Here is a 13,287-nt window from a genome sequence, read left to right on the forward strand (position 1 = left end):
AACCCAATAAACAAGGACTGGACAATGATGTCATAACATGGCGGCTGGTGCTGTTCGTGGGGCGATCACTGGTTAAGACTTATTTTTTAAGACGTTATTTAGATACCAAGGGCATAAAACAGAAAGAGGGCGCAACGTACGTTAATGAAACTTTGTCAGGTAGCGCCGCAATCGTGATCTAGAGTTCTGTTCAAAACTTGACTCAACCTTCTCCACGGAGAGCTCGTGGGGCGGGCAGGATTCTTCCATAAGCCGGAAGTACACAACCAGCAAGGAGGTGAGAGAAAAATGAGCGCAGCAAGTTAGAAAACCATATTTATGATCATTTTTAACAATATGTAATTACACATTTGACTGTTGTTCTCAATAATACATAATATACATGTCAGAAATATAAACCAGGTGAATGAAATACGTTTATGGCCTACAGAGACGCCGGTTTGTTTGCTAATGTTACCATTGCAATAGCTTGGTTCTCAGTTTAACTAACAGTGGGGTCCTGATTCGAGGCTAGAGTTTACCAGCTAACGTTAGCTAGCTAAATTAGATTAATCTATATAAATGGGAAAACACTTTACGCACGGATGCAAAGTTCGTGTAACATTAGCTAGGTGGTGTCTGCAATGACAGCAGACCATTTTCCATCAGCTAGCTTTACAGTAAGCTAAGTAAAGCTTGATAGAACGGCCTCAAGATGTCGCTATGATGTAGATGTTTTTAATCGTAGAAATTGAAGCATGGCATGGATTGTGTGTAGGTTAAGGTCCAGACTACCCGGTGCCTGCCTTTGCTTGCATTGTGCGGCGGTCTAGTTTACAACCATGAGTGTACAAAATATTTGGAATACTTGCTCTTTCCATAAAATTGACTGGCCAGATCAATCCAGGTGAAAGCTATGATCGTTTATGGTTTCCACCTGTTTAATCCACTTCAGATGGGTACAGTTGAAGTGGAGGAGACGGGTTAAATAAGGATTTATGAGCCTCAGTGGTTGTATCAAGAAGGGTTCATACCCAAAAGCACATGCAGCCAATGGCATGCCTGAGGCTGAAAAGGGGTCACTGGAGAAGCCAAAAGAGGTGTGGAGCAACAGAAGGGCTACAGCTGACTCCTCAACACAACACTGATACAGTAAACCCATGCAAGAATGCACAACTGCATGCACCTGGACACAAATGTGGTATGGCAGCCGACCACATTAGAGAATTTAACTTATTTCAACAAAAACAAGAAAATGCAGTTGCACTGTGCTAAGGACCCGAAACACTGAGCAATGGAGGAATGGGATAAACATTGCATTGTCTGATGAATCCTAATTTCTGCTGTTTCATGCTGACAGAAGGACTAGAGTTTATTTTCATGGCACACACTGATAAGTAAAGCATTGACATTTTATGCTTTTAGCAGACACTCTTATTCAGAGTGACCTTCAATGAGTGAAGCAGCATTTGCATGCCATTGGATAGATGAACGTCAATACCTATCAGGTGCACAGTGCAGCACAGCAGCCATCTGTGAATGGATTTATTTCAGCAGGATGCTGAAGGCTACACAAGGCTAGGATTGTATGGGAACAGTTCCACAAGCTGGAAACTCAGCTTATTGCAGCAGTCTGCTCAGCCTCCAGGTCTCAGTCGATTTGAGCATTTGTGAGATGAGATGGAATAAGCTGAAATAGAGATGTACAGCTAGCCAACTCAACATAACTGCAGGAAGCACTGGAGACAACATGGGCCAGCGTCCCAGTGTAACACATTGGACATCTTGTAGAGTCACTGCCCTGATGGACTGAAGCTGTTCTGAGGGGAAGGAATGTTTTCTAAATATTTTGTACACTCAGTCTGTGTTGAATATTGATAATTTCTTTAAATAATGTCTATTTATTTGATACTTGTGTAATGTTCTCTTACTTAAAGCAACTAGTTAGTTCTGAGAAGTTAATGAAAGATTAAAGCAGCCAACGAGCAGTTCCCTCAGTTAGTTCTTCTAACTAAAACTCAGGTGCTCAATATTAAAAATAGGCCAGTTTGCTCAGTAGAAAAGAGATCAGAATAGATAGGCAGTTGCATGTGTCTTTCAGTTCTGCTTTTGCTTTATTTGTTTTTCTAAATAAATACATAAGAATGGGTCTTTTAGGGCAGGTGAACCATTTCTAAAATGGATGAAGTACTCAAGTATAACTAAAATGCTAACTGTAAGAAGAGAAGAGACTCCCACCTTCACCTACTCTGATATACTCATCTCTACTACTATCACAATATACTGTAGATAATACTTGACAGCAGTGCTGCTGCGATGGATAGTAAAATGGAGTCTGTGGGTTCAAGTGACAGCAGAGAGCAGCTTGTTCCAACATGATCCCAGTGAACTACAGTGTTTTTGAAGTCAACTCGGTGATTGTGCAGATGGAGAACATCTATCACTGTGACCGTCAGCCAGTTGTTTTAATAACACATGACAGTTTTTAGGCTAGCAGTGAGTAACTCCTGGTGACTGTAACGTTGCGGCTGTTCTTTGTTGCAGGGGATGGAGATAGACTGCCAGCCCGAGGACTCGATCGTCTCCTCATTTGATGAAGACTGTGTCGAGCTTGGCGACGTCAAGGACATGAGATTGGAGGCGGAAGCGGTGGTCAATGACGTACTCTTTGCTGTTGCTGAAATGTTTGTGTCGCACAGTCTCAACAGTGCATCGGACGTGGCCTACATAAACGTGGAGACAAGGGAGGGCAATCGCTACTGTCTGGAGCTCACAGAGGCAGGACTGAGGGTAAGACGCACCAACAGGGAGGCACAGCGGGTTCTTGTTCTAGTACATCTGCACCCGTCGGCCCGAAAACATTGCAATTAATCACTATTTTCTGCCCTGACAGGTGGTGGGCTATGCTTTTGATCAAGTGGACGAGGATTTGAGCACCCAGTATCATGAGACTGTTTACTCACTTCTGGACACGCTGAGTCCAGGTTACAGAGAAGCCTTTGGGAATGCTTTGCTGCAGCGGCTGGAGAGGCTGAAGCAAAATGGACAATAAAAAAAACAACAAAAAAACAAGTTGCTACATAAGTTGTATAAGTGAAATAGGGGTTGATGATGTGGTTGTATTTGGATGTGAGCCAATAATAACCTAGTCTGGTCAAATATTATATCCTCTTGCCTGATGTCCACCTGCCTATCTACCACTACAGTAAGTGGTGTCCTGCCCTGGCGCCCTCGTTCCCTTCCGGTTTTCATTTCCCCGTGTGATTTCGTGTCAGTTGTTTTAGTTTGATTGCTAGGGATTGGCTGTATGGGAGCTGCTGCATCGTTATTATATTGACTTTTGTTTTAACTTTGGAAAGATATTCCAGCTTCCTAATGTTACAAATTTGTGACTACACGTTGTTTTATAACGCTGCACCTTTTGTACTCATTAAAATGACCTGAGTAAGAAGCAGCCAGGTAACTGCGGTACTGGACAATAATCCTGTTTTCCCTCTGCTCTGCTGATTGCACTAAAGCTGTGACATTATGACCGATGTGCTCTCTCTGGCTGCTGATATAAACTCAATACTAGTACTTAAAGTTATCAGCAAGTGTCTCATTCAAAGAGCCAAAGAAGGAGATTAGTTTATTTTGTAGGTTTATTGTCAAACCCACTACTCTCTATATTCTTTCTACATTATATCAACTGCCTTAATGACTGACCTTTGGTTAGGAAAAGTACAAAAGCTCATTAAATTATGCTACTTATGATACTTTATTTTGTACTGAAGGAAGGAGGAAGTAAAAGTATTTTTGTGGTTTTCATTTCACATGGCATCTCTGGTGGATAAGTAGCTCCGACATAAAACAGAAGTTTAGTGTTTGTGTCATATAAACCCAGTTGACACTTTATTCAAAAACCCACTCACTGTCACACTACTTGTGTTTTGATATTACTGTACAGATCCTTGGAGAGGTGGACAATGAGAAGTTGCTTTACTGACTTCCCTAGTGCCCCATGCACTGCATCTCAAGCTACCATTTTAAAAACGTTTTGCTGCAAAAGTAAACATGAAGCTATCAATGTAGAGGTTAAACTTTTTTTTTCCAGTTGTGACCCAGGCTTTAAACTTTTGGTTCACTGGCAGAAAGCATAGGATTTATCTGAATTCAATGCAGACTCCTAAAGCTGCTTAAAGACGTTGGAGTTTGGTTTATTGTACATGTGACCTGCTCATGAGTCGACTTCAGTGGTGAAATCTACTTTCAGAAAACATGTTCATTTTGCATTTATACTGTTATTCCTTGCTGCTGGCCTTTGCTCAGACCAATAAATTCTCAGAAGTACATCTGTCTCCATTTCTGTTGCACTGAATCAGTAATTTTCAAATGTGTGACAACAGACGAGTGCACATCAGTCCAAGGTGAGTGGCATCTCACCTGGTAGCCAAGTGCTCAGGTAGTTTTAATCACTTTTCTAATGAAACTCATGACAAATGGTAATACAACTTGGATAAATATTATATATCTTTATTAGAATTAACTATTCAAATTCATTTTGTGTTCTGGTAGTACAAGTTCTGCAAGAAGTGTCTGTTACAAAAGTTTTAGTAAAGAAAAAGTACAGTATGTCCCAAATACCTTTTCTGACTATACAGCAGCCAGTAAGACAACAAGACAGAGAAAAGTGCACTGCAGTGGAATGTAGTTCACAAACATTATCCTCATTTTACATCCACAACTCTTTTAAATCATCGACTGTTATGCATATCGCACTGAGGAAAAAATAAGCCCTTTATTTTATTTATTTGTATGTATTCACTCAGCTGCAGAATTCTAGATGGCTGCACAGCAAATGAAAATCTTGCCAACTAGTGGAAAAAGCGACACATCTTAAAACCAAGTTTGATGAATAAATAAAATATGAGATCTTCATAGAGTCATTTAACATTCCCAATATTCTTTAGGCTTTTCCTCAAATTTTAATCCCTTTTTAAAAAACAAACAAACATCTTGTAGGAGGTAGCGTTGATAATTTAGCTCACAATCTGAACTGGGAACCTGATGCAGAACAGGTCACTGCTGGTGTCGTCTCTCAGTTCCCACTCCACAACCAGCTTTATTTACAAATAAAATGAACAAGGGTCAGTGTCAGAGGAAGTGAAAGAAGGCAAAATAAGATTCTTCCCCCTTCCAAAGATGACATAGGACAAAATTAGCATCTCAGTCAGCCCAGGGTAACTGCAGGTTTCAGAAAGCCAACTTTAAGACCTTTTTTTTTTTTTTTTTTTAAGACCAATTTAACAACCAAAAGCTGGCGAAACAGCCCATTGCAGATTGAATGTACAGGTAATGAAAGTTGTAAAGCCATAAATGGGCAGTTTAAGAAAAAGGACTCTCGAAAACAAATGATTTAGAGACATGACGACCAATTATACAGGAGTTACACCAAAGTGAAATGCTGCTTATAAAGTATTTTTCCCCTATTCCCATTTCCTATTTCCGCTATGCATTACTTACAGAAGTTTATAAAACAGAAGTTTAGTGTTGTTTGTATCATATAAACCCAGTTGACACTTTATTCAAAAACCCACTCACTGTCAAACCACTCGTGTTTTGATATTACTGTACAGATCTTTGGAGAGGTGGACAATGAGAAGTTGCTTTATTGACTTCCATTTTTTTCTCCCTAGTGCCCCATGCACTGCATCTCAAGCTACCATTTTAAAAACTTTTTGCTGCAAAAGTAAACATGAAGCTATCAGTGTAGAGGTTAAACTTTTTTTTTCCAGTTGTGACCCAGGCTTTAAACTTTTGGTTCACTGGCAGAAAGCACAGGATTTATCTGAATTCAGTGCAGACTCCTAAAGCTGCTTAAAGACGTTGGAGTTTGGTTTATTGTACATGTGACCTGCTCATGAGTCGACTTCAGTGGTGAAATCTACTTTCAGAAAACATGTTCATTTTGCATTTATACTGTTATTAGTTAGTTGTACACTAGTTGTACACTAGAAGCACAACTACTTTGCGCTATTACTTTTCTAAGCGTTCGGATTTATAGTTTTTCCACAATTAATGTTTGAGCATGATATTTTCCCCCATAGAAATGAATGGAGAATGTTCAGCCTGCTAGAGTGGTGATGTCATCACACACTCCAGGAACTCTAGAGGCTGTGATTTTTACTAAATATCCCAAGTTTTGAAACTGTGGTAGCTCCCACATTTTTCACCCTACATACACATATCACACATCAATCTGTTCACATACTTCTTCTCTCTCTCACAATGTCAATATCTAAGTGGTAGCATTTGTAGTTTTTGAGTTAGGGACGTTTGTTCAACACTAGTGCTTTACAGTCATTTTGCCTTGTTTCTGCCGATTTTTCATTCTGCAAATACAATATTTGATCTGTAATAGTTCCCACAGTTTTCACACTACATGGACATATTATACATCAAAATGTTCACATACTTCTTCTCTCTCCCAATATGTCAATATCTAAGTGATGGGATATGTATTTTGTGAGCTATGATGGTTTGTTCAACACTAGTGCAATAGTATTTGTGCCAATTTTCAACAGATTTTTTTCCTTTTAACTGTAGTCATTTCCACAAATTTAACACTACATTGACATGTCACACACCAAAATGATCTCCTATTTCTTCTGTCTCTGACAATGTAACTATCTAAGTGATAGCATTTGTAGTTTTTGAGCTATGGACGTTTGTTTCAGAGTATTCCACTTTCAAAACAAGTTCTCAGTCTCCACACAGCCTTTTTTTTTCCTTATATGGAGAGTGTGTGATTAGGGATCCAGTACACCTGGTGAATGGTGGGAGAGAGGCAGAGAGAGAGAGAGACACACACACACACACATACAACTGTAGTTACCATTACATCTACAATGACTGACCCTAACCCTTCTTCATATCTGCAAAGCCATGTTTAAATTGATGAATGTAGTGCACTCTTTCTAAGGCTTAAAATATATGTTGGACAATCTCATAACTTGGCCCTATTTATTTGCACTCCCTCCATTTCCACCCAATGGATTCAGTAGCCTAGTGGTTAGTGAAGAGGTCTTCAATGCGAAAGATTGTGGGTTTAAATCCTGTGGGTGACATTGTGTCCTCACAGCACCAAGCTTGTTGTTTGGGAAGTTTTCCCTTGTCTTCTCTTTGTGGAGTTTGTAAGTTTGCCCTATATTTGCAGTAGATGGTTATAAATCAGTTAGCAGAGAATAGTATTGCAGGTTATTTCTGACAAAATTATATTCTTCGACATTAGACCAACAAATATCTCTAAAATGCATCAGCTTTTCAAGCCATGCACTCGTAACTAATCATGTCTTAAGTTTCTCATTTTTTGACAAATTACCATATTGTGCTTGGACCCCGCAATTGCCACTTGCAGCTATATTGGCAATTATTTTTGCTTCCTCCATTTCTTCCAAACTTTAGAATAATTAGGTGGCAGTGACTAAAGAAATGACTGAATACAAGCCTTCAATGTTAAGGGTACAATGTCAGCAGAGCTCCACCTGGTGGCCTATTCATGACACTGTTGATTCTCCCTGTACTGTTGTGTCATGTTTATGACGCCACACTGTACCCTTAATATTGAAGGCTTGTATTCAGTCATTTCTTATAGTCACTGCCACTTAATTATTCTAAAGTTTTTCTAAAGTGATCCAGTCATTTGCTGTAGTCAAATATGACCATCTACAGTGTATTTCACTGTGTAACATACACACACATCTTTACTACTGCTACCACTAGTGCTACTTCTGTTTCTAATACTGATAGTCTAAATACTACTAATTGTATTACTTCTACTCCTGATATTACAACTGCTGCTTTTACTACAACCCATAATACTACAACCTTTAAAAACATTATTAGGCCTACCTATCCTTTCATGTATTGATAACGACAGGACTTGTGGCTTTCAAATAAATTGCATAAGATCCAAATACTCAAAATTGAAAGACGTTTAATCTCTTTGTGATGAATTCAACTGTCTTCAACCTGTCTTGCTGAAGCAAGCACACAAATCTTCTTCAGAAAATTTAACCTTTTCTAGTTCCTTGATGCTGGCCTTTGCTCAGACCAATAAATTCTCAGAAGTACATCTGTCTCCATTTCTGTTACATTGAATCAGTAATTTTCAAATGTGTGACAACAGACAAGTGCACATCAGTCCAAGGTGAGTGGCATCTCACCTGGTAGCCAAGTGCTCAGGTAGTTTTAATCACTTATCTAATGAAACTCATAACAAAAATGGTAATACAACTTGGATAAATGTTATATATCTTTATTAGAATTAACTATTCAAATTCATTTTGTGTTCTGGTAGTACAAGTTCTGCAAGAAGTGTCTGTTACAAAAGTTTTAGTAAAGAAAAAGTACAGTATGTCCCAAATACCTTTTCTGACTATACAGCAGCCAGTAAGACAACAAGACAGAGAAAAGTGCACTGCAGTGGAATGTAGTTCACAAACATTATCCTCATTTTACATCCACAACTCTTTTAAATCATCGACTGTTATGCATATCGCACTGAGGAAAAAATAAGCCCTTTATTTTATTTATTTGTATGTATTCACTCAGCTGCAGAATTCTAGATGGCTGCACAGCAAATGAAAATCTTGCCAACTAGTGGAAAAAGCGACACATCTTAAAACCAAGTTTGATGAATTAATAAAATATGAGATCTTCATAGAGTCATTTAACATTCCCAATATTCTTTAGGCTTTTCCTCAAATTTTAATCCCTTTTTAAAAAACAAACAAACATCTTGTAGGAGGTAGCGTTGATAATTTAGCTCACAATCTGAACTGGGAACCTGATGCAGAACAGGTCACTGCTGGTGTCGTCTCTCAGTTCCCACTCCACAACCAGCTTGATCTACAAATAAAATGAACAAGGGTCAGTGAAATGACCTGCATGCATTGTTTCACAAAGGTCAGAGGAAGTGAACAAGGCAAAAAGGTTGAATGTAGATCGCAGATTGAATGTACAGGTAATGAAAGTTGTAAAGCCATAAATAGGCAGTTTAAGAAAAAGGACTCTCGAAAACAAATGATTTAGAGACATGACGACCAATTATACAGGAGTTACGCCAAAGTGAAATGCTGCTTATAAAGTATTTTTCCCCTATTCCCATCTCCTATTTCGCCTATGCATTACTTACAGAAGGATACTCAGCCTTCACAGGCAGTTGATTCACGTAGTGGTAGCTCTGCTGCGTCTGGATGGGACACTCGATTCCAGACTTGCAGCCGTCTTCGATGGGGATGGGGAAGGGGATGGGGACTCCAGCGATGACTCCATGCACCACGGCTTTGCTCGTCTTGCTCTCCACATCTGTAACAAACACACAGAGGACCAAAGGTTCCAATCTGCTTCAGAAATTAACGGTTTATCTGTTGCTGGGATAAATATTTCTGAAGGATAAAGCCCACTCACTGCTGGTGAATGTCACATTGACACTGTAGGACTGTCCTTTGTGTAGCTGGCACGGTTGATGAGGACAAGGGCTAATGTCAACCTCGGATGCTTTACCAACAGATGAGCCTGAGGAGCAAAATGGGAAGCCACGTTTAAAAAAAAGTGCAGGGTGTAGACTTTGACATACTGCTACCACATCACTTGTGATCACACAGGAGCTCCAATCTGCTGCTTCATGTCTTAACAGGCCAATTACAAACACAACTTTACCTACTGGTTTAAGGGATTTCTTCTTAAAAGATGTGTATACTTTAAAAAAATAATAATAATCTTGCCTCATTGACATTACAATTTTGTGGCAATTTAGCCTTCATTATGGTAATCCTTACTTTCAGACTATCCATAAGTGATCAAAATTAAATAATTTCAGTGTACCATCTGATATCTCTAAATACAGTAAACTACTACAAAGATGAATGAAATTCTAATTTGTGACCAATCACTCAAAGTATTTCAATTAGACACTGGACTACATGTGAGATTTACACATTAAGCTGTGTATGTGCAAATGAACAGAGGCAAGATATCTGTGGAATATAAATCCAGACGGGCAAAGATGCCGATCAGCCGATAATAACGGTAATCGATGCATTTCTCTGGTCCCACTGGAGTCAAAAATGCCACGGACCAGCTAAAATGCTCAGCTGCACACGAATATTTAGTCTAAACTGCAGTTCAAGAATCAAGGAGATTATTTCCCGGTTAAAACTACACTGAGGGGAGCAGGCTAATACACGCTGTCCCAGACTGAAGTGATCAGTTGAAACTTACCACAGTCGGTAAATTTCACCGGCTCCGCACAGGTGAAAGCCATCAGGGAGCACAAGACGATGAAACCAGTTCGGAGATCCATATTTGTGTTTCTGACCTAAAATGAGCAAACAGTCATGACACAAATAGATGTGGCAAACTTCGGAAACCTAATAGTCAGCCAAGAAAGCTTAATCATATGACTTCCCCACATGCCCCAAGTGAAGCAGTGATTGTAAAGTTAAACACAACGCAGAAGAAATATTCCCTGGTTACCAACAAACACATACAGCTAATCGCCATACTTACTAAAATGTCCATAGTATGCTAAATTAAAACGAAACAGGAACCCCACAAACAAAATTAAGGGAACATACCTTTGGAAAGCTTCCTTCTGAAGTGATAAACGACTCACGCTCAGCCCTTCTTATTTCCCCGTATCACGAGACCGATGTGACGCCCAGTGGGTGTGTTCGATTCGACAACCAGACAGTTGATTCAAACGTCCTTTACGTCAACACAGCGCCGCCCGTATGTCGTACGGCGCTTGAATCGAACCCACCCACCGGGTCAAAGCGAAAACATCTGATGATTGGCATCCGATATGACGAATCAAATGATCTATTTTAACACCATGGGCGTTTCTATATGACAGACAACTACTTTAGCCAATTATCGTGTCGGCATTGTTTCATCACCCCTGCTGTCTCGTCGTTGGGGGCGGGGCTAGCCACATTTGTTATGGAAGATGTCATTCGTGAGGGGAGCAATGATAACTGCGTCAAAGTCAAGAGTGTTGAACCTTGCTAGGTAACGTTGATTATTCTGCAACTTGGAGATTGAGAGGGGAGCTCAAGATTAAAGTTTTAACCTGTGTGTGACCAGTTTTGGGCAAATGGTTCTGTTGTATGTTTATGTGTGCTAGCTAGGTAGCTAGCATGCTAACGCTAACTGGCATTATCTAACGCTGACGTTAGATAGAAACCCAGTCAGATTTACAGACCGACACGGTCAATCTGATTACATGGCCAGGAAAAGTGCAAATATATCTGAATTGCCCACCTTCAGTCGCTTTCTTCTACTGACTGTAAGCTACCTCTGCTCTAATGTTAACATAATGTTTTGTAGGGCAACTTCTCTTCTCAACAATGTCCATGTCAGTCAACAAGTACAGCGGTGTCCTCAAAGTCCCCAGCCCCTTTACACAGCTGGGCTTCAACGCTTCAGCAGTGCCGCAACCCAGGAGAAACCAGCGGTATCAAGTCCATCTGAGGATAAAGTAAACCTCAGTGAATCATGTGTTAAGGTCAGGAGATACCCATGACTAGGGGTCAAACTCTTTTCTTATCTCATTTGGTTTATTTACCTCAAAGTGACATTCCAACTTGAAAGAGAAGAATTTGTCTAGTTTCTTTACATCTATTTCTATAAGGTTATTCAGGATTTGTATACAGAGAAAGATCTCTCTCAAAGCTAGAAATAGAGAGCCAAGACTAATCTGTGATGATGTGTCACCAAGCATTACCCTCTGAAGCTGCCTTAGTGGCAGGGCGGTTACTTTGTGACAGGAGACAGGCCAGTTTTCTGGGAATGCAAGCACATATTCTGCTTCAGGACTATTAGTAGCCTTCTACCATGGCATAATGTTAGCTTGGCTGTAAAAGCTCAACTACTAGATGTAGATACTAGGGATAGAGGGGCTCCTCTACATTTGAGACACTTGAATTTTGTTTAAGAAGAGTTTTTCTTTGGAATCCCTTTCCGATACACAGATGAGCTACCTCTTGTCTCTTCCTGCCTCTGATGAAAACACAGTTGCATTGAAACATTGGTCGGTTTGCACTAAAGTAATGGCATTAATTCATCTGTATGCTCTAGTGATCATCTCATTCTGTGTAGATCAGCCAGTATATTGGTGAATCATAGTGTTCTGTTTAAGTATTTGTGCCTTATGTCTCAAGCCCATGTTCCTCCTTTTATCCAGAGACTAGGGGAGATCATGGAGAAAGGCGAGTATCTGAGGATACATGTGGAAGGAGGAGGCTGCTCTGGGTTCCAGTACAAGTTTTCTGTTGACGGCAACAGGAATGAAGATGACAGGTAAATTATGTTAGCAATGTAGTTTTCAAGTCATTGTTTTAAGATGGCCACATCGTATCACTCTTGTCTATTAATCTAATCAACCCCCTCCCCCTGCACCTACTCCGCCTTTCTCAGAGTGTTTGAGCAGGGGGGAGTGGGGGTTATCGTGGACCAAGAAAGCCTGGAGTTTGTGAAAGGAGCCACCCTGGACTACAGCCATGAGCTGATCCGGTCCGCCTTCCTGGTGCTCAAGAATCCTCAAGCCGATCACGGCTGCTCCTGTGGCAGCTCTTTCTCCGTCAAGTTATGAGGGCTTGCTCCCCCCCCACCCCTCCCTGGTTGCTTAAGTCGCAGTGTTAATGTTACAGTGGATTATCTTTGATATTCCAAATGCTTACTTCACTTCACTAATAACCAGATCTTGTGATAATCAGTAACACTGATAGAATACTCATTTGCTCAGAATTTTGCTCAGTGGTTTATTCAGGTGTGAAATTATTTGAATTGAGTGAGAGGCAGAGATGTTGATTGATCATTGTGCATGGATCTTGGCAATACTTGACAATGCTCCTTGACAATTGAGTTCACAATATTCAGCACTGATTTGTAATGTATTTAAACAGAACAAAGACTACTTTGAGGTGGCCTGTGTGATTGGGTATCCAGTGCTTAGATTTGTCTTTGTATGTAAAAAATGTAAATAGACCATATCTATGAATATAAAGTGCTAAGCAATATTACCTTGTCTGTTCCATCTGGAATAAATCGCTGTGTTCATTTCAGATATTTATATTTTGTTTGTAAATCATTCCTGTTATTTGCATAAATTGTTATATTTCCTATGGTATCATGCCAGTGAGGTTATTTTGTTATATTTACAGACTTAACTGTACTTACATGAGGTACTTTCTGATTACATCAGAATGATGAGAGGGCAGCCAGGTAGTGATTGTTTTTTGGTCTTCACACTCTTACATGTAGTAG

The 13,287-nt window shown here is 39.9% G+C and overlaps 3 protein-coding genes across 4 annotated transcripts; 2 read left to right on the forward strand and 1 right to left on the reverse strand.

The window, feature by feature from the left end:
- Window positions 1-38: 38 nt before the first annotated feature.
- gskip (gsk3b interacting protein) lies at window positions 39-4,503 on the forward strand. Of its 2 annotated transcripts, none has more exons than XM_071924210.2 (3): window positions 39-301; window positions 2,524-2,769; window positions 2,873-4,503. In XM_071924210.2, exons 2-3 carry the CDS (start codon window positions 2,527-2,529, stop codon window positions 3,029-3,031), a joined length of 402 nt encoding a protein of 133 aa, XP_071780311.1. In that variant the 5' UTR covers window positions 39-301; window positions 2,524-2,526; the 3' UTR covers window positions 3,032-4,503. The 2 variants fall into 2 exon arrangements, with proteins under 2 accessions (XP_071780311.1, XP_071780310.1); XM_071924209.2 differs by having other exon boundaries at window positions 39-277; window positions 2,873-4,502.
- Window positions 4,504-8,259: 3,756 nt separating this feature from the next.
- Window positions 8,260-10,664, reverse strand: LOC139930883 (NPC intracellular cholesterol transporter 2-like). The gene is made up of 5 exons (XM_071924203.2): window positions 10,599-10,664; window positions 10,243-10,339; window positions 9,430-9,537; window positions 9,155-9,327; window positions 8,260-8,868 (listed from the first exon to the last, which is right to left on the reverse strand). Exons 2-5 carry the CDS (start codon window positions 10,322-10,324, stop codon window positions 8,782-8,784), a joined length of 450 nt encoding a protein of 149 aa, XP_071780304.1. The 5' UTR covers window positions 10,325-10,339; window positions 10,599-10,664; the 3' UTR covers window positions 8,260-8,781.
- A 273-nt stretch (window positions 10,665-10,937) lies between these two features.
- Window positions 10,938-13,085, forward strand: isca2 (iron-sulfur cluster assembly 2). Its single transcript, XM_071924226.2, has 4 exons — window positions 10,938-11,031; window positions 11,350-11,527; window positions 12,206-12,321; window positions 12,439-13,085. Exons 1-4 carry the CDS (start codon window positions 10,970-10,972, stop codon window positions 12,611-12,613), a joined length of 531 nt encoding a protein of 176 aa, XP_071780327.1. The 5' UTR covers window positions 10,938-10,969; the 3' UTR covers window positions 12,614-13,085.
- Window positions 13,086-13,287: the final 202 nt, after the last annotated feature.

Source organism: Centroberyx gerrardi, chromosome 17 (genome assembly GCF_048128805.1).
Source record: "Centroberyx gerrardi isolate f3 chromosome 17, fCenGer3.hap1.cur.20231027, whole genome shotgun sequence".
NCBI classification, from domain to species: domain Eukaryota; kingdom Metazoa; phylum Chordata; class Actinopteri; order Beryciformes; family Berycidae; genus Centroberyx; species Centroberyx gerrardi.

Coding starts and splice junctions, on each gene's coding strand:
- gskip (XM_071924210.2), top strand. CDS start 2,527: ATGGAGATAGACTGCCAGCCCGAGGACTCGATCGTCTCCTCATTTGAT. Junction 2,770..2,872: donor TCACAGAGGCAGGACTGAGG/GTAAGACGCACC, acceptor CTGCCCTGACAG/GTGGTGGGCTATGCTTTTGA.
- LOC139930883 (XM_071924203.2), bottom strand. CDS start 10,324: ATGGATCTCCGAACTGGTTTCATCGTCTTGTGCTCCCTGATGGCTTTC. Junction 9,538..10,242: donor GGTGAAATTTACCGACTGTG/GTAAGTTTCAAC, acceptor TTTGCTCCTCAG/GCTCATCTGTTGGTAAAGCA. Junction 8,869..9,154: donor TGAAGGCTGAGTATCCTTCT/GTAAGTAATGCA, acceptor TTTTATTTGTAG/ATCAAGCTGGTTGTGGAGTG.
- isca2 (XM_071924226.2), top strand. CDS start 10,970: ATGTCATTCGTGAGGGGAGCAATGATAACTGCGTCAAAGTCAAGAGTG. Junction 11,032..11,349: donor AGAGTGTTGAACCTTGCTAG/GTAACGTTGATT, acceptor AATGTTTTGTAG/GGCAACTTCTCTTCTCAACA. Junction 11,528..12,205: donor TCAGTGAATCATGTGTTAAG/GTCAGGAGATAC, acceptor CCTTTTATCCAG/AGACTAGGGGAGATCATGGA.